Source organism: Lynx canadensis, chromosome E1 (assembly GCF_007474595.2).
Source record: "Lynx canadensis isolate LIC74 chromosome E1, mLynCan4.pri.v2, whole genome shotgun sequence".
Lineage (NCBI taxonomy): Eukaryota > Metazoa > Chordata > Mammalia > Carnivora > Felidae > Lynx > Lynx canadensis.
The window spans coordinates 14,969,595-14,995,492 of NC_044316.2; the positions used below are offsets into that span (position 1 = coordinate 14,969,595).

The 25,898-nt window shown below is 37.0% G+C and overlaps 1 protein-coding gene across 3 annotated transcripts in view; it reads left to right on the top strand.

Annotated features, from left to right (window-relative positions):
• YWHAE (tyrosine 3-monooxygenase/tryptophan 5-monooxygenase activation protein epsilon) overlaps positions 1 to 13,736 on the top strand; it is a 54,069-nt gene extending 40,333 nt beyond the window's left edge. For 2 of the 3 annotated variants that reach the window (XM_030294872.1, XM_030294873.1), the window contains exons 2-6: positions 1,074 to 1,273; positions 4,945 to 5,051; positions 5,711 to 5,917; positions 8,042 to 8,178; positions 12,785 to 13,736. In XM_030294872.1, the coding sequence (XP_030150732.1) occupies positions 1,074 to 1,273; positions 4,945 to 5,051; positions 5,711 to 5,917; positions 8,042 to 8,178; positions 12,785 to 12,837 (704 nt within the window). In that variant the 3' untranslated portion in view covers positions 12,838 to 13,736. Of the gene's footprint in view, positions 1 to 1,073; positions 1,274 to 4,944; positions 5,052 to 5,710; positions 5,918 to 8,041; positions 8,179 to 11,072; positions 11,120 to 12,784 lie in introns of all 3 variants that reach the window. The other variant, XM_030294874.1, reaches the window with a different exon arrangement.
• Positions 13,737 to 25,898: the final 12,162 nt, after the last annotated feature.

A 25,898-nucleotide genomic window follows, 5' to 3' on the forward strand; every position in this document is an offset into this window, starting at 1 on the left:
ACTAAGGGTATTTGTTAAAATGTAGATTCTTGGGGTCTTATGACCAAAGATTCTGAATCAGTAAAGAGCCACATGGTGATATGGCATTTAGTCTTTTCTAAAAGCATAGTTTTAGTAAATATATTTATCGGGTTAGTATTCATTGAGCTGTTTTTGGTTCTTCCTTTGCATTTCTCTGCATTGTTGTTCCCTGTGTTTTTCTTTAAACTTGGGGATCTCCTAAGGTTTATCTGGGCCCCTTTCTTAGCCCGCCACCTAGTGGTAACAAATAGGAACCATCAAAAGTTTTGCTAATGAATGTGTAGGAGGTGGACACTTTCTTTCTAAAGGTGGAAGGATGGAAACATCCAAAGTTACGTTTGGTTTGTGTTTGTGATTTAACCAAATGCTCAAATGCGTATGTTTGCTATATGAATGAATATTCTTTTCTCCCATGACATTTTTTGAAATAGAATTTATTTGTAAGAAAAAATATTTTAGAGCCTGTAAATTAAAACAGATTTTCTTAATGCTTATTTTATTTTCGAGAGAGCACGCGCATGAGTGGGGGAGGGGCAGAGAGAGGGAGACATAATCTGAAGCAAGCTCCAGGTTCTGAGTTGTCAGCACAGAGCCCGATGTGGGGCTTGAACCCACAAGCTGTGAGTTCATTGTCTAAGCCAAAGTTGGGGGTTTGACCGACTGAGCCACCCAGGTACCCCTAGAGCCTACAGATTTTTAATCTTTGTCTTAAACTGCCAGCTCAATTATTTTTACTGGGAAATGGGCAGATGTGCTTTCCTAGTTCCCTTATTTAATGAGACAGATGCTTCTAAGCTGTATTGAGTTAGGTGGCATATGAGGTTTTGATTCCATAGAACTTTTACTACAGATTCTCTTGTTCTAGGCTCTTAGTTTACTTTCTTTTACATGATTTTTGGTTTTTTACTCCTTTCAGGTATAATGATTGTAGTTATTTTTGTTAAAATTCTTACCTTTTTATACTAGCTTGACAGAAAAAAAGACCTATTGTGAAGGGATTTTGTATCAACAAAACTTACTTTGTAAGGTCTGATTTCACTTTTCCCTTATAGAAATGGTGGAATCGATGAAGAAAGTAGCAGGGATGGATGTGGAGTTGACAGTTGAAGAAAGAAACCTCCTATCTGTTGCATATAAAAATGTGATTGGAGCCAGAAGAGCTTCCTGGAGAATAATCAGCAGCATTGAACAGAAAGAAGAAAACAAGGGAGGAGAAGACAAACTAAAAATGATTCGGGAATATCGGCAAATGGTGAGATTATCATATCCTAGGCTTCTTTAAAGAAAGATGCCTCATGTTTTGGTTATTTTATTTTAAAGCTCGGGGCATCTGGGTGACTCAGTCAGTTAAGCATCCAATGTCATGCTCAGGTCATGATCTCATGGCTTGTGAGTTTGAACCCCACTTCGGGCTCTGTGTGCTGACAGCTCAGAACCTGGAGCCTGCTTTGGATTCTGTTTTTCTTGCCCCTCCCCTGCTTGTGCTCTGTCTCAGAAATAAACATTAAAAAATTTAGTAAAATTTTATTTAAGTAGTCTCTAAACCTGGTGTGGGGCTTGAACTCATGATTCTGAGATTGTCACATGCTCTTCAGACTGAGCCAGTCAGGCGTCCCAGGTTTTGAACATTTTATTTTATTATTTTTTTTTAAGAATTTTTAAAAAGTTCATTTATCTTGAGAGAGAGCAAGTGAGCATAAAAGCAGGGGAGGAACAGAGAGAGAGAGAATCCCAAGCAGGCTCTGCATTTACAGTGCAGAGCCTGATAATGGGTCGTGAACTCGTGAACGGTGAGATCATCTCCTGAGCCAAAATCAAGAGTTGGACACTTAACTGACTGAGCCACCCAGGTGTCCCTGAACATTTTAGATCACACTGTAGTACACATGTGTAATATAAGTTTTATACTTGAATGGATTTGCATATTTTACTTAACCCAGATTATAGGTCATACAGTATTTCAGGACAGAGGTGAAGAAGTTTTCTCTGGAAGCTATAGAAGGTGCTCACTTTTGAGCACCAACAAGTAGAAACTAATTTAATCTTGTTTTTATTGTAGTTAACTGCAAAATACTTCATTGAGTGACTTGAAAGAACCATCCAGGACAATGTAACAAGTATTTTTGTGCCTCTTATGTGCCGCACAATTTGCTAGGTGCTATGGATGTAAAGATGAGACAAATACAGGTTACTTTGCATATGGAGGTTCAGTCTAGTCATTGTTTTCTTAATTGAGTAGAAAATGTTAAAGGCATTGGACATTATTTCTTGAAGTTATTGTTTCAGGTATTTTATATATAAATGGAATTTTTTGTACTGTGAGTTTTGGTCAAAAAAGTATCATAGCCGTTGATCTAGGTCAGCGGTTTTCAACCAGAGGTGATTCTACTGCTCAGAGGGCATTTGGCAATTTCTGAAGACATTTTTGGTTGTCACAACTTGGAGGGTGCTATTGGCATCCAGTGGGTAGAGACAAGGATGCTGTTTGCTGAATACCCTGTGCATAGAACAGCCCTGTATAGCAAAGAATGATCTAGTCCAAAATGTCAGGCTACTATTGAGAGAGTGGTTCTTGTGGAAGAGAAAGGCATATAAACACATTTTGAGTCCAGCGAGGGAAATTACAGGAACACTCAAAAAGTAGCATGGGGAATGAATTTGGTAGGGAGAGGGAAAAGGGCAACTACATTTATTATCTCCACCTTTGTTGGACGCTGTTCTTGAGTGGGGAGATATTAATACACATAATTGTGCAACATAGGGTATTTATTTAAATTACCCTGTAAAGAATAGGTATTAGTCTACTTTGTAGATGGGAAAACTGAGGTTTTGAGTGACTTAAGAGGTGGTAAGCTGATATAGGGGCACGCCTGGGTGGCTCAGTCAGTTAAGCATCTGACTTCGGCCCAGGTCATGATCTCACAGTTCGTGAGTTCGAACCCAGTGTCAGGCTCTGTGCTGACAGCTTGGAGCTTGGGGCCTGCTTCGGGTTCTGTGTCTCCCTCTCTCTGTCCCTCCCCAGCTCATGCTCTCACTTTGTCAAAAATAAATAAACTTAAAATAATTTTTAAAAAAAGGTGGTAAGCTGATATCTGTGTGCTCATTAATGTCAAATATATTGGAACAAGAGTATGGGTTGTCAGTAGAAAAGTTTGGTGTCTCAGAGGAACAATGAAATGAGAAAGTTAAAAATGCTTAAGTGGCAGAATTCTGTGCTAAATTGTGGGATTTGGGCTAAGTAGGAAAGGAAGCAGGAAGCAAAGAGAGGGACTGATAAATTGGGGGAAGATGAAAGATTCAAGAGGCTGGAGGTCTTGATGTGTCTCTAATTAGGAATAACAGGAATAAAGAAGTAAGGAAGGAAGTTACAATGTAGTAGTGAAATAGAATTTAAGACTTCTTGGATAGGGGCGCCTGGGTGGCTCAGTCAGTTGAGCGTCCGACTTCGGCTCAGGTCATGATCTCGCAGTCTGTGAGTTCGAGCCCCGCGTCGGGCTCTGTGCTGACAACTCAGAGCCTGGAGCCTGCTTCGGATTCTGTGTCTCCCTCTGTCTCTGCCCCTCCCCTGCTCATGCTCTGTCTCTCTCTCTCTCTCAAAAATAAATAAAACATTAAAAAAAAAAAAAGACTTCTTGGATAGAGCAGCTCAGTTAGAGATGTTGACAAATAGGTCATGGAGTTGAGATCAGGGAACTGTATTGAAAGGAACATGGGTGATAATACCTTGGTGTGATACCAGGAATTGGAGAGGTAGCCTGTGAATGTGGTTGGAAGGCCTGTAGAGATCCACTGATAACAGATAGTGAAAAATTAGGTCACAGAGGATGAGCTTCCAGAGAGGAGCTGTTTGGAGTAACAGCAGCCAGTCATACTGAGTTAGTGGGGAGCTAAGAGAATTCAGAAATTGTTTCTCTTAGAATAATTGCTACTTGAAAAGCCATGAGGGAGGTAGTTTATTCAGGAAAGAGCTAGTTTAATTTAGGATCTGGATGAGATTATAGGAGAAGAGAGAGTGGGAGGATTCTTTACAATGGAAAGGAGGTTCCAGAGGGCATAAGAAGAACTTGGAAAGGTTCACCAGTGTCACCATGAATTAATAGAAAATAGAGACTAAGATAATATGTATGTTCACTTGGGATATTCATCTTTGGTATGATAAATTGAGATGAGTGGCAATATTTACTTGAGTATACAGAGTTTTAGTGCTATAATTTGGCTGTGGATCTCTTCCACTTATGGCTGTTGAGCACAGTAGTGGTTAGGAATGTGAGCACTGGAGGCCAGTTGCCTGGGATTGAATTTTTATTCCATCCCTTATAAACCATGACCTTAGGTTTTCTAGCCTGCCTCTGTTCACATCATAGCTCTGTCTCTTGTTTTAATGTTTATTTTTGAGAGAGAGACAGACAGCACAGGCAGGGGAAGGGCAGAGAGAAAGGGAGACACAAAATCTCAAGCAGGCTACATGCTCTGAGCTGTCAGTGCAGAGCCTGACATAGGGCTGGAACCCATGAACCTCCAGATCATGACCTGAGCCAAAGTTGTATGCTCAGTAGACTGAGCTCCCCCAGGTGCCTCAAGATTTTTATTTTTATGTAGTATCCATACCCAACCTGGGGCTTGAACTCACAAGCCGGAGATTGAGAGTCCCATGCTCCATGGTCTGTGTCAGCCAGGCACTCCTGCCTTTTTTTTTTTTTTTTTTTAAAGCACTTAACAGCATGGAGAAAGAAAGAAGGTAATTTCTGTAACTTGGAGATAACTTTTCTCTCTCTCTTTTTTTTTAATCAAGAGAGAGGAAGAAGGTTTGGAGAAAGATGTATATTCTGTTTACTATGGCTCTCTTCCTTAAAACCAGAGGGAGATTGTGTCATAACTTATGTAATCTCTTAGACTTAAACAATTTTTGATTTTTTTTTCCAGGTTGAGACTGAGCTAAAGTTAATCTGTTGTGACATTCTGGATGTACTGGACAAACACCTCATTCCAGCAGCTAACACTGGCGAGTCCAAGGTTTTCTATTATAAAATGTAGGTTCTATACTAGAAGGGAAAATGTGAGATTAAATGTTGGCTCCCTTAGAATTACCACTTTCTCTGTGTAGGTGTTCAACTTTAATAATAGTTTGTTAGAAGAATAGTTACACGGGAAGAATGATTTTCAAAACTTAATTTTTGAGTAGTCGTTTGCAGATTCACTGCTAGTGAACAATTGTTGCGTTTAAGATGGTCAGACTACTGTGAAAGTACTAGGTTTTATTTTACCTGTTTGCATTTTTGTGTGGAATTAGCCCCCAGCTGTATAGTAATACATTATTACATAGCTCAATTTTAACATTTTATGTACAAGTTTTATTTCATGATTAACAAACTGTCATGCTATTTTTTTGGGAACCACTTCTCATTTTTAATTCTAGTCATTGACAAATTTGTTCATTTTTGAGGCTCTTCAGTTGATTTCTCTAGTGTTTTGCTTCTGTTTGGTAATACGAACTCTGAGGGGGAAAACTAGATAGACTAGTCAGTCTTTCCTGAAAGAGACTTTGTGAAATTACTGAAGTATACTTGTTAATTATTGATATATTTTTGTCACATATTTCATTTTATAGAATATAGAAAAATTGTAACAGTCTACTTTCATTTAAAAACATTTTTCTTAATTCTATTTGTTTTATTTTGTTTTGTTTTAGGAAAGGGGACTACCACAGGTATCTGGCTGAATTTGCCACAGGAAATGACAGGAAGGAGGCTGCGGAGAACAGCCTAGTGGCTTATAAAGCTGCTAGTGATATTGCAATGACAGAACTTCCACCGACGCATCCTATTCGCTTAGGTCTTGCTCTCAATTTCTCCGTATTCTACTATGAAATTCTTAATTCCCCTGACCGTGCCTGCAGGTAAGTCATGGAAGAGAAACAAAAGCTTTCACTATGAAAGTGAAAAAGTTACAAAGGACAATTGTTTCTGTTTTGTTTCCTGGGACTGCCTTTGTATCCTTGGCCATGTACTAAAGAATTCTTTTGGCTCTTAATGAAACTGCTTTCGATGATTTAGGACAGACCTTACCTAGTTTGCTAGGATAGCAGTTTTGGATGTTGATGGGGAAATATTTTGTTGATAGGTTGAAAAAATTTTTTAACTTGTTAGTGATAGAGTGAAATGAGAGGAATTGTAGTAGAGTTATTTTAATGTTTTTATATTAGCTGTTAGTCCTTTTAGGCATGCTTTTTAATATAGTTATGCTCTTGTGCATATTTTGTAATTTCTATTTTAATATGAACAGTTCTCCAGCTTTGTATGTTAACAATTCGCCCATTTGTATTTCAGATTGTTCCCAATTTTTCCCCTAAATTTATTTACTTATTTTGAGAGAGACAGAGGGTGAGTGGGGTAGGGGCAAAGGGAAGAGAGAGAATCCTAAGCAGGCTCCACACTGTGAGTGTGGGAGCAGAGCCTGATGTGGGGCTCAATGAGACTCATGTACTGTAGGATAATGATCTGAGCCGAAACCAAGAGTCAGATGCTCAACCAACTGAGCCGCCCAGGCGCCCCGCAATTTTTGAAACATATAGAAATTTAAAGGATATCTTTATGTACATGGCTTTTTACTTGTAAAAATTACTACAAAATACAACATGAAGGTTATCATTCTAACCATTTTGTTGTATAATTGGATGGCATTATGTACACCTACAGTATTGTGTAACTGTCACTACTGTTTCTAAAACTTCATCACCAGAAACAAACTCTAACCACTGATTCTCCATATCCCCCCCACTATTGCCCCTTCACAGTGTCTGCTCTCTGTCTTTGTGAATTTGCCTATTTTAGGTACCTCATAATTGGAATAATGTATTTGTTGTTTGTAACTTAGAGTATTCTTGAGTATATAGGAATCAGATAGATATTCCACGAGAGATTTTCCTGATGGGAGGTAGATTCATTTAAATGCAAACCGTTATTTATTCATCTAAAAGCATTCTAAATGCCTAGTTGAATTTGTCCAAACATATACAGGTTTTAATGAAGAAGTTATAGCTATCTGTTAGCTAATAGTACTGTGCTCTTTCATTGTTATTCTCTAGTTTAGGCTGTCCCACACATCACTTTAAGTCTTATCCATGTCTTTGCTATTACGCATTTGCTTTAGTCTTAAGCGTGCCATTCATGCTCTTTTCCTACTTTGAAGATGAGTTCAAATTTGTCTTCCCATCCCCATTTTCTCATCCTCTAGGGTTTCCGAAGCACTTTCTCCAGAGTAGCATATTTCTTTTATAATAATTTTATGTGTCAGTCCTTTATTCCTAGATGTTTTAAGTTCATTGTGGACTGAGATCGTCTTTTTCTTCAGTTTCTCCACCAGTGTCCTGCTTTACTTGGTGCTCATTATATACCATACTCAGTAAATGTTGATTTTATTTCTTTTAAATTGCAGCAAATGGCTTATATGATCACATTTCTGTGGGTTCTTCTATACTGCCCCCTCCCCCCGCTTCTATTAACATTAAATTCTATTGAAATTAAACTGAGATACTGTCTAAGTGGGTTGTTGACTAGAACTTGGTAATACCTTTGTATTGCATGTATTTTGGCGGTGGTTTAGGATAGAATTTGGTTTGTGTATTCTGTTTACTGATAGGCTTGTTAAGCATAGTAAGAAGCAGTGCTCCAGGGGCATGTGGTTGGCTCGGCTGGTAGAGAAGATGACTCTTGATCTCAGGGTCATGAGTTTGAGCCCCACATTGAGGGGAGAGTATGTTTAAAAAAAAAAAAAAAAAAAGAATAAGTAGTTCTCCAAAAATTTTACTGCCTCCAAATTTGCTACATTACAAAATTAAATAGAAAGTTAATTTTTATCAGTTACACTTGCTTTTCTTTTATTTTGGTATTTAAACCCAAGTTACTCAGTGTCACTATTACATACTGTGGGATAACTAAAGAAAAAGATTGATTTCTAACATGTTATTTCTAATTCTGTTTTTGGGCTTATTTTTGTAATACATTTATGTAAATGCTTTTAGGTTGGCAAAAGCAGCTTTTGATGATGCAATTGCAGAACTGGATACGCTGAGTGAAGAAAGCTATAAGGACTCTACACTTATCATGCAGTTGTTACGTGATAATCTGACACTATGGACTTCAGACATGCAGGGTGATGGTAAGGAAACTTGGAAGTTAATGAATGCATCTTTTTGAGTTGTTGGGTCTTTTTACTCTTAGACATTCCTTGGCATTTTTTCACATTAAGCTGCAATTTAGACTCAGCCTGTCGTCCACAAGGTATCAAATTTTAATTATTGCCTTTACAGCAAACGATCTCAAAAGTACAGTTTTCCGTTTTGGGCTGTATGATTATGTAAAAGACTTGTTTGGAAAAGGGGGGATCTTTTTTTGTATTCGAAGATTTAAAAATTTTGCCTCTAATGTTCGCTAACTTCTCTCACTGTTGTGGAAGATTGAGGGAGGAAGCAGTTCATTTTATCTTCCTCAGATTCAATTTTAGAGATCGAAGATAATTGTATTTGAATGTCCTGATCACTACTTTGGCCGACTGGTATCCTCAGGTTAAAACTGGATGGTGTCAGTAAATATTTATGAAGCGTCTTCTCTGTGTGGAAATCTTTTATCTAAAGAAGATTTTCTAGAGCAAATGGAATGTCCTGTCTTGCCATTAGTCCTTATTTAAGATGTCTGGTTTTAGTTTTCAGTTATAAATAGTATTTTACAAAACTTACTTTTGTGATTGGGCCAGGGGGTTAAAATTCTAAATGCCAAAATTTGTCATAATTGTTGATTTTAAAGGAGATTTTGTTGTGCTTATTCCATAGAATCCATTTTATCCATGATAGATCACTGAAGAGTCAGGGGGAGGAGGGCACAGGGTGCAAAAACAAGCGTGACATGACCATTTTATGAGATAGCTTTACAGTTGGTGGTGGTATGGGGAAAAGAAAGTTTGTCAATATCAACTGCAGATCCTATAAGAGTGTATTACCAAAATGAAACATATAGGTTGCATTGCTTGAGGCTAACTGTAGTCTGTTGGTCACACCAGCATGCTGTACTGTCTTTGGAAGCATTATATTTCTTTAAAAGTGCCTATGAAAATGGGTTTTCGTTTTAAATGTCCTTACTATGGAAGGATAGAGTGAGATTTTAGACTTACCTTAGGTACTAAAGCGAGAATTAGGTGACTCAGCTTTAAAGCTCACTAGGTCTATGAAATATTTAGATATTTGACTAGGGTTGGCTTGAGATGTGTGGCAGGTGTGACCTGCTTGCACACTTTTCCAGCAAAGCCAGACAGTGCCACAGATTACTTTTTAACACAGCACTTCAGGCAACTGCTACCAGTCTTTGGGACTCAAAACCAATTTACCATCTCTGAACTAATGACTTGAGGTTCCTTCCAGCTTTAAAATTCTGTTGTATTCTAAACAATAACTACTCAGAAGAATGGCCAAACAGCTGTGGACTCTTCATAGTCACCCTCAGCTCAGAGAAGACTAGTATCTGATTGAGGGGATAAAAGGAAACATGTGGAGAGTTTGGTAAGCGGTGTTGACCCAAGTAAGGTATATACCTCTGGGGACATTTTTCTGAGGGTGAAAATAACAAACAATCGGTGACCTGGGTTGAAACATTGCTTTTTAAAAGACATTTTATGCCAGCTTTTATAACTAACATTGCTAGATTACAAAATTAAACAGAAACAAAGTTTTATATTTTCTCTAAAAAAATTTTTTTTAATTACTTTGAGAGAGGGAGAGAGAGCACAAGCAGGGGAGAGGGGGAGAGAGAGAATCCCAAGCAGGCTCTACACTTGAACCCACAAACCATGAGATCATGACCTGAGCCAAAACCAAGAGTCGAATACTTAACCAACTGAGCCATCCAAGCTCCCCTGAACTTTATATTTTCTAGTACTACTGTTCTTTATCATTGATAACCAGTAATTGATAAATCAAAGTAAAGTATGTTTTTCCATTCTGTTTTTATATAAAACCAAAGATACTCTCTTCCTTGGTTGTCAAGCATTTTATGAAATAGATCACTTTTTACAATAAGATATTTTCTTGAAACTACTTACTTTTCATAGTTGCAAAGGTTCTTTGTACAGAGATGTTTTATTACATTTCAGCATAGATTTCTCTTTAATCCTAGAACAGGTTTATGTAAATCTTAGTTAAATCCAGTTGCTTCAATTCTTACCACTTTGTAAACTGAATAATTGATTAAATTTGGTTGCGACAGACTAATTTTCATTTAAGAGATTTCATTTAATTTTCATTAAAGACAGTATTTGAAATGATTAAACTTGCTAGTTTAACAGCAAAAAATTCTAGTCTCGTGACATTTTTAGTAAAATTAACAAATTACCTGAATTTACAAATTGTTGTGGTTACTAGTAATTTATTTGCCATTTTCCTAAAAGGTACAGTATTACATGTTTTATTAAATTGGTTTTGTGACTTAATCCATGCAGAATTGCAGTCATGGAATTGGCAGTTTTCCAGGATGTTGGAATTAGCGGACCATCAGTTTTCTCCTTTTTAATTTTTTTATGAAGGAAGAAATGTATGTGTTTCACAAGCTTTTATTGAGACGCTTTTATACTTTTTTAACTGCAGAATATGTTAACTTCTGTGTTGGAACATCTTTGTAAACAGATCACCACTTTTTCTCATTAAGTGATTTCAGTCCTTTTAATCTGTGTTCAGAGGACGTTTCATACACAAGTCTATAGAAAAAATGTGTGTTCTCTGCCTTATTCCTGTCTTCCCTCAAAATCAAGAAACAATGGGCAAAGAAATACATACCCAAAGAAACATTTTTCCTCTTCTGTATACCTTTTAAGAGGATATTATTTCATCCTTTTAAAGGTAAAAGGAACAGATAACTTTGTAGAATGAAGTTTATACAAAGTAAAAAGACCAAAATCTGATTCCCCTAAATCATTGATGTTTTCTTTTGTCCTGCTGTCTTGGTTTATTTTTCTTGTAATGTTGCTTTCATATGATTGTTCTCCCTCCCTTTCTCCTTACAATATAGATTCCTAAAGGAAAATCCAACTCTTCCTTTCCTAAAAACTCTACTTTGTAAGTCATTATCATGGCACAGCAAATTCTGCTTTTTAGTTTTGGTTCTTCACTAATCATGCCTGCATATATTACCATCCTTTTGCTTACAAAACTGCCTGTTCTACATTCTAGGATGTGAAATCTTCTAAGACATTTATGATCTGCTACCCTTGTCTACCTCTGGTTGGGTGTGACTCATCTGACAATATTCTATGCCAAAGTTACTTGGAACTCTTGGCAAATCTAATGGTTGCTTATAAGTGAATTAGAGTGTGTTCTGTTGTTGTATGTTAACCATATTTTGGCAGTGTATTGCTGTTAAAAATGAGCGTGAATGTTCCTATCATTTCTAAGTTTGAATACATTGTTTTGGGAACGATTGATTGGGTGGTCCATCATTTCTTTCCTCGGTAAATGTTTTTTTGTCTTTGCATGTCCATTTTCTATATATGAGTCAAAAATCTTTGTGTACCTTAAGTACTTTTTAAGAGTCACATATCAGTATCAGACATTTCTGTTAGAGAAGAAAATTATAAATGTTCTAAAACTACATTCACCTAATCCTTGTTGCCATGACAGCATTTATTGTTTATCATATCAAGGGCTGTTTAAAAACACTCTTTAGGGTAAATGCTTCATGTCGGTAGTCAGCCGGTCTTAGTGTCGTTTATCCATCCTGATTAATTTAGCAAGCAATGGGAATGGATGGATTGTCTGAACTGGAATGATTATTGGATTAGTTAATTGGTATTTATTTTTTCCTGTTGAAATTTGATTCAAACTAGTAACTACATAGGAATTGTAGTGGTTTGTTAAAGCACAAAAGAATGTAACTTTTACCTGTTTTATTATTATTATTTTATTTTAGCAAAAACTTGCATGTTCTCTTTAGTATGGCTGTGACTTATTTAATGCTTATTAATAGGTAGATGATTCTCCAGTGAATAGGCTGGCTTTTTATTGCATGTCATAGTGCAGTTGAAACTCCCGAGGCCGATCATCATGTTTTAAGGGAAAAGAAAAATGGCATGAGAGAACTGGTCCAAATGCCCTTCTTTAATAACCTCAGTGGTCTGGTTTACTTTGAGCATGCTGTTTCACTTTGGAGTAAGGAATTTGGTTTATGGTTTGGTGTGACTGGCTAAGATACAAAATGTAAGAAACCTTAAAAAGCAAAACTCTCCCTCTAAAACTATAGACCTCCTTTGGAGCATTTTACTGCTCAGTTCTCTTTATTGAAGCATTTCTCATGGAGCTTGTGGGTAGATTTTACAAAACAAAAAACAAAAAAACCAACAACTATAAAGTACTGTTGAGTCTCTTGAAGAGGTGAGGTTATTGAGAAAGAGTATTTTGACCCAAGATATACATGAAAGCTTGAAAATCATTTAATAGTTATGGTTACCTTGGCTGTCTACTTTCAAGAGCTTATTTTAGCATAAAACTAGTTTTACTGTGCGCATCAGTTTTTTCATCCTGTTTACCATTCAGGACCATGGTCCAGCAGCACCTCTTGGCTTAGGCGTCTCAGGTGTTAAGGGTGGTAGAAGTCCTTTGCCTGTCTGTGGTTAATACCAATTGTAGCAAATATAAGGAGTCTTTATGCTTGGAATGATGCCTTTGTTTGTGACCACAACAGCCTGACTAGTCAGTATGCAATAATTAACTCATTCTTCTTTGTAGGTGAAGAGCAGAATAAAGAAGCGCTGCAGGATGTGGAAGATGAAAATCAGTGAGACATAAAAGCCAACAAGAGAAACCATCTCTGACCACCCCATTCCTTCCCATCCCACCCCCATTGGAAATTCCCCCATTGTCACTGAGAACCACCAAATCTGACTTTTACATTTGGTCTCAGAATTTAGGTTCCTGCCCTGTTGGTTTTTTTTTTTTTTTTTTAAACCGTTTTCAAAAGTTCTTAAAGGCAAGAGTGAATTTCTGTGGATTTTACTGGTCCCAGCTTTTAGGTTCTTTAAGACACTAACAGGACTGCATAGAGGCTTTTTCAGCATTACTGTATTGTCTCCTGCCAGGTGGGGCAAGATCACCATTAGAAATGGAAATGATATTTGAAAGCTATTAGACTTCTAGGTGACGCGAGCATCTAAGAGAGAGGTTAATCACACTATGAGGCATTGTGGTATTATTTTTCCTTTTTCTAATTGTTTAAATTGAATTTTATACCAATGTTTAAAATTAATTGGGTGTTAGCTTGAGGTGGTTAAAAGTTGTTCGGAGAGTTGTGATGGTTTTGCTGTAAAAAGTGTTTCAAACTCTGCTGAAATGTTGCTGAAAAGCATGGTGCTGGTAACAGTTCAACAATCCGTGGCTGCTCATTCTTGCCTACTTTTACTCTCCCTCTAAAGCAGGTTAGCATTGAAGGTGGTATGGAAAAGCCTGCATGCGTGTTCAATTCTTTGTTTCTTCTCCTTCCCTCTCCCCCCTGGGCCCCCCCTTCCCTACTTCGCTCGCTCAACCTCTTTTGTTCAGTATGTGTAACTTGAAGCTAATTTGTACTACTGGATATCTGACTGGAGCCACAGATACAGAATCTGTATTGTTCTTACTGAAACACAGCATGGAATTAACATTAAACTTAAATAAAACAAACCTAAATTAAAAATGCCAAATATTATTGCGCCTCCATCCTTTATCTTTCTAAAATAAAATCTCTAGTCCAAACACATTGACAGTATTGTTTTCCTGAATGTGGAAAGATCTCCCCTCCCTTTTCTTCGTAAATCACTTGTCTGTTTCCCCAAAGATGATGTGTATTTTTAGAAAAAAAAATTTTTTTTACTTGTAACCTGGTTGTGAAGAACACTAAGAAACACCAAGTCACTTCATTACTGTCCTCTCAACCAGGTAGCAACACGGTATTTATTTTAATCATAAAAGTACAAATTCATACTTAAGGTATAATTATGGATCATTTTCTAGCATGGAATTTTGGGTTATACAACTAAATAAGGCTGAATGTGTCCAAATAATCCTCCTTACTTCGTCTGAAGTAAAATTACCTTAGCCCCCACTACCACTCCAAAGGTCAGTGGCAGAAGCAGAAAAGAATATTTTCATTCTCAGTAGTGCATGTACACGTGGTAGAAGTCTGTAGCCGTTCCCCTTACTAGAGACAGTGTTAAGTAGTTTTTTTCAAAAAATAGTCTATACAGAGTGTATAGGTATTTAGCTAATACAGATCATTCTGTATTCCGCGTTTAGATTTAATTTGAATGACAGTGTAACATGGATGTACTCCTGATCTTTTCTTAACTAGTTGACTCCCTTTGGACATTCAGATTGTTTCCAGCATTGCTATTATGAATGGTGCTGCATTAAATATCCTTGTAACTGCACTTAAATATTTGCATGTGTATTTGTATGATACATTTCTAGGTTTCCTGTGTCCGAGAACATTAACTTTTCTACTGGTAAATATTGTCCATTTCCCTCCAAAGGGGTCGTGCCACTTTATAGCCCCCCTCTTCCCTATCAGCAGTATAAGAATATCCGCTCCATCATCACACTTGATTTGTTGCTACTAAATGAGGTGTTGACACCACAAGTGTATATATCCTGGCTTCTCGGTAGAGAAGACTTAGGAAATTAACAGAATAGTAATGTGTCTTAGTAGTTTTTATCTTATGAAAATATATGTGTATGCCCATAATTAGAATAAGTAATTAAGATTTTTGTGTTAATGCTCCTCCATTAGATAGTTGGAGACATTTGGGGTTACGTCCAAGAGATTTTCAGGTTGATTTTTTTGTTTTTTTCCAGCGGCAAAGTGGCCAAATGCCTGCTGCATCTAGATCAAAACTTGAAGGAATTCATAAAATTGTATTACACATTTTTAAAAAAAGTTTTTTAATGTTTCTTCTTTAGAGAGAGAGAGGGAGACAATCTGAAGCAGGCTCCAGGCTCTGTCAGCACAGAACCTGACGCAGGGCTCAAACTCACGAACTGTGAGATCATGACCTGAGCTGAAGTTGGATGCTTAACCGACTGAACCACCCAGGCACCCTTCTATTACACATTGTTAAAGATAATGGCATTCAGCATTTTGTAGTCTGTTCCCATACTAAACACGAATGCACAAATGCCTGGATTTGAGTCAAACACATAGGTAATTTACAACATGGCATGGCTTGTGGAGGTGATGTTTGTCAACTTAGATCAGTCATCACATGCGTTTGTTTAGTTAAAAGGTTCTCTAGTTGGTTCTGTGGATGGACTTCTTTATATAATGTAGTCCACAAACTCAGGATGCCAGGAGCATGCTCAAGAATGTGGTGATCTTGATATGGAGAGAAAAACCAATGAAGGCACTTGGGAAGGATTGTGGTGATGGGTACAGGTCTTTGGATCTCTGTCAGAAGTTGGAAGACAGGGAAGACTGCAGAAAGGGGACAGCCCTTGTAAGGACAGTATCGCTTCCACTTCTATCTGTGGTCTGGAAAGGTGGAGTTGTTTCAGCTCTTGGTTGAATGCTCTGAGGATCAATTGGTTTCAAGAGAAACTTGAGTTACCATTACAATTCGAGTGCAATTTGTTTCAATTATAATTCTTAGTGCTTTGCTTTGAAAAAAGATGTTTTAAACCCAAAGTGTGTGTGTGTGTGTGTGTGTTGTTTTTTTTTTAATATGTGTCTATATCCATGCTTGGGTTTGAAAAAGATGTTTTAAACCCAAAGCTTTTTTAAAATGTTGGGAGCACCAATGAATGTATCTATGCTTGGATTCTGGAACCGATGGCCAGAAAAGCAAATCCTCCAGAGTTATATTTTGCTTCTAGGAAGATAAGCATGAACTTTAAGTCAGATCATAGTAAGGGGAAGGTGATGGAATAAATGTAAAAACATCTAACTTGGCTTCTGCCTCAGACAAATGCCACTTTGAGAGCTATTAATAAGGAAGACCCCAAATTGGCTGCTATACTAATGATTGTAGGACTGTAGGAGCTGGAGCATGCTGAAAAATGGCATTTCGTTTATTTTTTATTTTGGAGAGAGAGGGAGAGAGAAAGGAGGAGCATGAGCTGGGGAGGGGCAGAGAGGAGACACAGAATCTGAAGCAGGCTGTAGACTCTGAGCTGACAGCAAGAGCCCATTGTGGGACTTGAACTCCTGAACTGTGAGATCATGACCTGAGCTGAAGTCGGGTGCTTAACCAACTAAGCCACCCAGGCACCCTGAAAAATGGCATTTTAAAGGTGAATCTTGCTTTGTTTGGGAAATGGTAATTATTAACCCTGTCTTGCTATATATATGTCATTTGAGGTACTAATCTTGTAGTTGGTACATAATATGCGGTTAGTATTTAGTATTGGCCGTATGTAGGCACTGTGCTCATTATTAAACAGTGTCTGTGATCTAGCACATAAATAATAGTTTGGTGAGTTGTCACCTGCATTTTGCAAATAGTAAACCAGGGAAAAGTTGAACTTGCCCAAAGCCACACAGCTAACTGTATTCAAACAGGATTAATAGTTAGGTCTGTATGACTACAGAGGCTGTGTTCTTAACCATTAAGCCATTCTATCTTTTTGCTCTTTATCAAAATCTTAATGTTTTATTGAAATACTGTGTTTTCTCTATTTTACAGTGATCATTTAAAAAATACATTTTAACCTTTCTGAGATCATTTGTTTTTCAGTTGATAAACGCCTTTCAAAAGCTGTAATACATGAAGAGGTGAGCCCTGTGCTGTCTCAGTTACTACTTTAGGGAAGACCCTGGGTTGGTACTCTTGTATGATCAGCTGACTGTGCCAGGTTGTAGGTACAGGCCTGCTATGTATAAGGGAGGGCTGAAAACTGTTACTCTTAAAAAGTGCCTTGCTCTTTGGACATTTACTTTCTTTCATAATTGAAGTAATGTGTACTTGCACAACCCAGGCAGTATGAATCCTGTTCGGGGGCTACTTTCTTCTAAAGCTGCCATTGACCATGCTTCCAGTTGTGTTGAAACTCTTGGCAGTCCTGCTTCCACCCTATATTGCTTGTTTCTAGGTCTTTCACAAAGACCTTTTTTTTGCTGTTTAAAATTCTGGTGCTTACAGGTTTGGGATAGGGCTTATTTCAGAACCTAAGTCTTCCTTCCCATTAATAGCACATTTGTAGCCTTGATAACAGGTCTTCACAACTGCTGAGCCCCCTCAGAATTTGCTTTTGATGGAATTCTAGGAAGAAACAACTTTAAGAGCATCCCTCCCCCCCACCCCCACCTTGTTCCTCTTTAAAATGTTAGTCAAGGGGCGCCTGGGTGGCGCAGTCGGTTAAGCGTCCGACTTCAGCCAGGTCACGATCTCGCGGTCCGTGAGTTCGAGCCCCGCATCGGGCTCTGGGCTGATGGCTCAGAGCCTGGAGCCTGTTTCCAATTCTGTGTTTCCCTCTCTCTCTGCCCCTCCCCCGTTTATGCTCTGTCTCTCTCTGTCCCAAAAATAAATAAACGTTGAAAAAAAAAATTTAAAAAAAAAAAAAAATAAAATGTTAGTCAAAACATTTAAGAGATGCTAATTTTCCTTTGGTAAAGATTATAATTGGCAAAGATGATTAGATTTCTGGAATAATCTATATGTAAATTGTATGTAGAGAAACATTCTCCTATACTGTCGGCATTCTTTTAAAGCAAATTTCATATTCAAGTATAAAGAAAATAGATCAAAAGCCTACAGCTTAATGAATTTCCACAAAGGGAATACACTGTTTAACCATTACTCGCATCAAGAAATAGAACAAAACCAGCATCCTAGAAGACTCCCTCATGCCCCCTTCTCAGTCATATAGTTCCCCCCTTACTCCAACTGAAACCAGTGTCTTGATCATAGCCTTTGTTTGGTTTTGCCTGTTTTTGAACTTGATGTAAATGGAATCATATAGCATTTTTCCCCCTCTCAACATTCTGTGAGATTACTCCATGTAATAATAGTAATGTAATATCCTGAATAATAGTGTGTTTTCTGTTGTATTAGTATACCGTTATGTATTTCATGGATGGACATTGGATTATTTTCAATTTGGGGATGTTACTAGTGATGTTATGGACATTGTACATCTCTTTTGGCATTTACATGTATGCATCAATGTAGCATATATACTTGAGAATGGACTTTCTGGGTTATGGGGAATACGTATGTTCAGCTTTTGTAGGTAGATACTGCAAAAACAGTTTTCCAAAGTAGTTGTGCTGTTTTCAGTCCTACCAGCAGTGTGAGAGTCCTAGTTGCTCCACATGGTCAGTGGCATTTGGTATGGTCACTGGTTTTAGTTGTAGTCTTCTGGTGGATATGTAGTGGTCATTCTGGTTGTAATGGCATTTTCCTGATGACTAATGAGACTGAGCACTAAAATCTGTTTACTGGACATTTGGATATCCTCTTTTCTTAAATACCTTCTTTTGCCTGTTTTTCTGTTGGGTTGTCATTTTCTTATTGATTTGTAAGAAATCTGTATATTTAGGAATAGGGTATGTTTTTGGGGTTGTTACTGCAGTTACCTTCTATCATTCTATGCCTTGCCTTTTCATTATATTGATGTCTTTTGACAAACGGGATCTTAATTTAGTCTAATTTATCCATATTTTCCTTTAAGGTAAGTGCTTTATAGGTTTTATTTAAGAACTGTTTGCAAACCTCAAGATCATTAATCTTTTATGTGTTTTTTCTAGAAGATTTGACCTATCACATCTAGATCTGGAATCGCCTAGAATTTGTTTTGTATATGGTAATAGGGAGATGTTAAAAGTAATATTTTCCTGTATGGATATTCAGAAGCGCCAGCGTTGGTCTATTTGTCTTAGTGCCAGTACACTTATGTTCAGTATCTGGTAACATGAATCCTCCAGTTTTTTGCTCTTCAAGACTGTATTGGTTATTCTTGGCTCTTTGCATTTCCATACATATTTTAGAATCGGCTTGTCAATTTCAGTAGTAGAACAGCAATAACAAAACCTGTTGTGATTTTGGTAAGCATTTTATTCCATAAATATATGCTCAGAGAATTAACATCCTTACACAACTATGTCTTTTGATTCATGAACAGAGTATATTCCTCCATTTCTTTAGATTAAATTTTTTTTTTCCAATTCTGTAGTTTTCTTTGTAGAGGTCTGATATCTTTTAGTGGCCTTATTCCTAGGTTTTTTTTTTTTTATGTTATTGTAAATAGTATTTAATTTTTTTCATTTTCATATTGTTGCTGCTTAATATTGACTATTGTATACTATCTCATAGTCCATGACCTTGTTAAATTAATTTATTAATTCCAACAGTTTGATGTAGATTCTGAGACAGTTTTTTTGTTTGTTTTAAGATTTTAGTTTTAAGTAATCTCTACACCCAGTAGTGGGGCTTGAAAGAATCACATGCTCTACTGATTGAGCCAGCCAGGTGCCCCCTGAGATTTTTTTTTAGAGGATTATCTGACAGTATAAATGAAAGTTTTAAACACCTGCATCCTTTGCTTGTGTGTGTATGGTCACAAGTATATGCAAAATATGTTCATTTCAGCATTATAATAGCATATTAGAAATAACCTAAATGCCCATCAATCATGGTATATCCTTACTATGTGCACCATGTTTTTTTTTTTTTAAAGATAAACCATTTCTTCTAATACAGAAAGATGTCTGATGTCTGCATATGTTAACTGAGAAAAGGAAGATCCCTAACCTGTATAATCTTGTGTGTAAAATGAAGAATATGCTGTATGTGTACTTGCCTATCTTCAGAAAATTTCTGAAAGATACAACTTTTTAAGTAAAAAAAGCTCCAGCTTTATTGAGGTATAATTGACATAAAGTGCATATACTAAACTACAGTTTAAAGCTTTGGCATATGTTTGCCCCTGTAAAACCATCATCATAATCAAGATAGTCAGTATAGCCTTCACCTTTACAAGTGTCTGTTGTTACTTTGTAATTTCCTTGCCTCTATTCCCAATCAACCACTAACCTGCTTTCTGTTACATTAGTTTGTGTTTTTTAGAATTTTGTATAAATTGAATCCTATAGTATGTACTCTCTTTTCTTTTTAGAGGGAGTGTCTGGCTTCTTCAGTTCAGCATAATTGTTTTGAGATTCATCCGTGTTGCATGCATCAGTTCATTCCTTTTATTGCCGAGAAGCATTCCATTGTTATATACCACAATTTGTTTATTCACCTATTCATGGACAATTTGGTTATTCCCAGTTTTTGTTACAAATAAAGCTGCTGTGAATGTTTGTGTACAAGTCTTTATGTGGGCATATATTTCCCTTTTTGTGGGTAAGTAGGAGTGGAATGGTTGGATGGCATGGTAGGTGTATATTTAGCTTTTTAAGAAACTCAAACTGTTTTATAAAGTGATTATACCATTTTACATTTCCACCAGCAGTGTCTGAAAACTGTTTTCCACATTCTTTCCAGAACTTGGTATTGTCAGTCTTTAACTTTTCCATTCTTATGGGTGTGTAGTGGCATCTTTGTGTGTGTGTGTTTAAAATTTTCCTAATAACTAACGAAGTTGAGCATCTTTTTATGTGCTCATTTGCCATCTGTATATCTTTGGTGAAGTGTCTTTTCTAATAATACTGAGTCTTCTGATCCGTGAGCAAGGTATATCTAATAGTTTAGGCATTCTTTAACTTCAACAATATTTTGTACTGTTCAGAGTGTAGGACTTTGCACTTCTTTTGTCAGGTTCATCTCTAAATATTTAATAATTACGGATGTTTTTGTAAGTGACTGCCTTTGAAAATTCAATTTTTGATTGCTCATTGCCATTATTTAGAAATAAAATTTGATATTTGTGTATTGATATATATCCTGTAACCTTGCTAAAACTCCCTTATTCTAGCAGGGTTTTTGTTTTTGTTTTTAAGATCTCTGACTTTTTTCATAGATAATCATATTGTCCGTGAATATAAAGTTTTCACTTATTTTTTGCTCCGGTCTGGAGACTGTTTATTTTGCCTCATTGCACTGGCTGGAACCTCCAGTACCATGCTGAATGGAAGTGGTAAGAGTAGACATCCTTGTATTGTTCCTAGAAAGCATTCAGTGTTTCACCATTAAGTACAATGTTCTAAGTTTTTCATAGGTGCTCTTTAGTAGGTTGAGTTTACAACCTACTAAACTTGATAGCTTATTAAGAATGTAAGTTGGGTTTGTCACATGCCTTCTCTGCATCTGTTTAGGTGATCGTGTGGGTTTTCTTTTCTAGTTTGTTAATATAATGAATTATATTGATTGCTCTTTGAATGTTAAACCAGTCCTTCACTCCTGGGATAAACTCCAGTTGTTACATATTTTTATAAAAATATTTTTAGATTTGATTTGCTAGAGTTTTGTTTATTGCATTTATGTTCATGAACCCATACCTGAAAGTTCTGGGGTGATGAAGTGAATGTTAATAGCACCAAAAGTTTTATCTTCTGTGGCACTGTAGAGAGGAAAGAACAGCTGACATTCACAATGGATCTGCATGAAGGAATGGAAGAACGCTATAAATGGTAAATATGAAGGTAATATAAGACTTATTTTTCTCAGGATCTTTAAAAAATCTCATAATGTGTTTAAGGCAAAAATTTTGTGGGATTTATAACATGTAGGTACATCATACATATGGTTACTATAGCATAAAAGGCAGCCAGGGCGTGGTAAATGGAGCCATTTGAATGCAAATTTCTTCCATTTTACTTGATACTATTAACTCTAAGACCTTGAAAGATTAAGGATATATGGTAATACTTAATGCAAGTGCTACAAGCAAATAATGCAAAGAGGTATATCTAAAAATCTGTGGATAAACTAAAATGTAATCCTAAAAAGTATTCATTTAATCCAAAAGAAGGCAGGAGGGGACAATAGCATTTGTGCTGCCCAATCTTCTCTCTAGGAGAGATTGAAAACTCAGTAAGAATTAATTTTGACAGCTGGGAACTTGTGTTCTTTGTTTTTTGATGGCTGGAAACTTCTCAACAGTGTTGGCATTTTGAAATGACTCCTCTGAGCAATTTATAGAATAGTTATGCAGATTATGCCATGTTGTGCTTTTTGAAACAAAGTCAACATTAAAAAATATGCCCAAATAATTTCCTCATCTAAAAATCTCTTTGTTTACTGCACTGACATTTCAGCTGCCACCCACTGCTGATACAGAATTTACAGTATGATTTCAGCCAAGTAACTGATAAAAATTAAGTCTTCAGAGGAGCATAACAGAATCTAGAGTCAAATCATTTACAATAAACTTGGATATAATCCAAAACTCCGCATATGAAGAATCAGAAAAATGTGACCCATACTCAAGACAACCAATGGAGATTATCCCTGAGATGACCTAGATATGTAAATTAGCAGTTTTATTGTCCTACCATAGCAAACAAGGATTTTAAAGCTGATATGATTATGTTCAAGAAGGAAAGGGAAATATGTTTGTGACCAATGAAAAGAAGAAATTCCTACAGATACTGCAACTATAATGAAGAACCAAATGGGCATTTGGAACTGAAAAGTAGATTTGAAATAAAGATTCACTGGATGGGCTTAACAGGAGAATAAGAAATGAAAATGATGGAAGGATCAGTGAATTTGAAGTTAGCTCAATAGAAATTATTCAATCTGAAGGAGAGAAAAAATATTTTAAAAAATGAGCATGGCTTTTAGAGCACTTGTGAGATCATATGAAAAGGGCTAGCATACATGTAAGTATAGTTCTAGAAGGAGAGAAGAAAGCAAAACAGAATGGAGAAAAATGAAATAATGACTAAAATTTGCTCCTATTTTGTAGAAGGTAGATTTGCAATTCAAGAAACCCAGGGAAAATTAAGCAAAATAAATACAAAGAAAACAGGCACATTATAGTGAAACTGCTGAAAATAAAAATACTGGAAATAGCATACATACTTAACAAATAGACAAATTATATACAAGGGAATAATTTAAACAATTGACTTTCCATTAGAAACAACAGAAGCCAGAAGACCACGGAACACAGTGTTCTAAGAAAAACAGCCAATCCAGAATTCTACAGTGAAAACATCCTTAAGAATGAAAGTGAAATAAAGACATTTTCAGGTAAAAGAGAATGAAGAATTAGTTACGAGATTTCACAACAGAGAATGCTGAAGAAAGTTCTTCAGGCTGAGAAGAAATGATAACCAGATAGAAATGTAGATGTTTAGGAAGGAGTGAAGAGTGGTAGTAAATATTTTTTGATATATATTTTTTTTAAATGAGAGGATAAGTTTATTTATTTTGAGAAAGAGAGAGGGAGAGCGAGAGTCCCAAGCAGGCTCTGTGCTGTCAGTGTGGAGCCCCACGCGGGGCTTGAACTCACAAACATTGAGGTCATGGCCTGATCTGAAGTCAAGAGTTGGATGCTTAACTGACTGGGCCACCCAGACACCCCTCTTGATATCTTTAGAAGAGCATATCACTTGTTTAAAACAAATTTATACCACTGTATTTTGGGGTTAATAGCTTACAGATGTGAAACATATGGCAACTATACCAAGTACAAATAACTGAAATACTGGAGGGGTTCAACAAGCTGTGAGCAGGCAGAAGAAAGGATCAATGAATTTGAAGAAATGGTAGGAAAACTGGGTAGGACACAGAAAAATTAAAATGAGTTGAAAACAAACTCAAGAGCTACAACTATAAAACTCTTAGAAGAAAACCTAAGGGAAAACCTTCATGACATGGGGTTTGGCAATGAACTCTTAGATAATGACCACAAAACCACAAGCAACAAAATAAATTGGTCTTAATCAAAATGAACTCCTTGTGCATCAAAGGACAATTGAAAGTGAAAAGACAACCCATGGAATGAAGGGAAATATTTGCAAATCATACATCTGATAAGGGATTAGTATCCAGAGCACAGATGTCCTACAATTGAACAATGTAAACTTAATTCAAAAATGGGCAAAGGACTTAAATACACATCTCTGCAGAGAAAGTACACAAATGTCCGATAAGCATGTGAAAAGATGCTCAACATCCCCAATCATTAGGTACATGAAAATGAAAGCCAGAGTAAGATACCACTCCACACCCATTAGGATAATTATTACAAAGACAAAATAAGGTTTGGTGAGGACATGAAGAAAATGGAGCCCTTGTGCATGTCTGGTAGGAATGAATGTATAACGTTGCAGCCACTGTGGAAAACAGCTTGGTGGTTCCGCAAACATATGTCCCAACAATTCCACTCCGAGGTATGAGCAGGGACTTAAAGATAATCTGTACAACAATATTCCTAGGAGCATTATTTGCATGAACCCAAAGATGGAAACAACCCAAGTATTCGTCAACAGATGAATGGATGGGGTACCTGGCTGGCTTGGCAGAGCATGTGACTCAATCTTGGGGTCAAGGGTTCAAGTGCCACTTGGGGCATAGAATATACTTAAAGCACAGATGAAAAGATAAAACATATATTCATGTTATTCAGCCATAAAAGGAACAAAATTCTGGTATAGACTACAACATGGAGGAGACTTGAAATACGCTGAATGAGATAAGCCAGTCATAACAAGACAGATACAGGATTCCAATTATGTAAAGTACCTGAAACAGGCAATTCGTAAAGATCGTAAAATACAGCATACCAGGGTCTGAGTATGGAGGAAATGGGGAGTTACATTGTTCAATGAGTATGCAATGTCTGGGCTGATGAAAGACTTCTGGAAATAGTGGTGATGGTTGCACCAGATTGGGAATGTACTTAACGCCAGTGTATTGCCAACCTAAAAGTGGTTAAAATGATTTTTTTTTTCCTAAAGAAAGGCAGACTGCCACATGGAGTGCTTCATTTGGCTGTGTCTGGAGTTTTGGAAGCTTGACTACCTTATGTTTTCGTGCAAATGGACCTTGAAAACTTGTTTGAAGGTTCTAGTGAGTGTGGCTACTCCTATACCCTTGACGGAGAATGGTCCTCTTCCATCAGGGAAGGTTGTCTTCTTTGGGTGCACAGCTTTGGGAGGGATACACATGGAGTGGTGATGGAGGAAGGGGACACCTGCCTACCCAGGCAGGTCAACTGAATCAACCTTGGTGATCAGTAGGGTGAGAGATGGCACAGCCAGGTTGCCCCCACGTCCTAAACTGAAAATTTGTATTTATATTTTGCCACAGTGAGATAATTGAAAAGAACTGCCCTCTACACTCAATTTTGCTTTGCTCCTTCACTTTCCTACATTTCCAAGCTCTCACCATGTTTATATTTAAAAATGGAAATGACTGCATGACTCTCTAGCTTTCAGATAGGCTATAATGGAATTTAGGTTAAAATGGAATTTAGGTTATTTCCTTGTTTCTTTAGTGTTTTGGTTGTTTACCAGTCTTTGCCTTTTTTTTTTTTTTTTTAAATGTTTGAGAGACAGTACGGGAGGAGGGGCAGAGAGAAGAGAGAGAGAATCCAAGCAGGCTCTGTGCCATCAGCCTGGAGCAGCCTGACATGGGGCTCCATCTCATGAACCATGAAATTGTGACCTGAGCCAAACTCAAGAGTCAGATGATGCTTGACCCAGTGTTCCTTGTCTCCTTGCCCATAGCCATGGTTTTATCCCCTGGCCCTTTGATCTAAGGAGGTGAGTTCTAATCTTAACTGAGTCATTTCTCTCCTGAGAAGCTAAATAAGAGTCAAAATATTTCTGGGTAGCTCAGCTCAAAAGCCATCCCGACTTGGGGCTGAGGCCACAATTTTGCATCATTTATTAACTGATGAATCCATGTGTGTTGACAGGGTGGAGGAAGGTGCAGTGCAGGAGGCTCAGCAAGATCTTGGTTTCTCAGTTTTCTGATTCTTATAA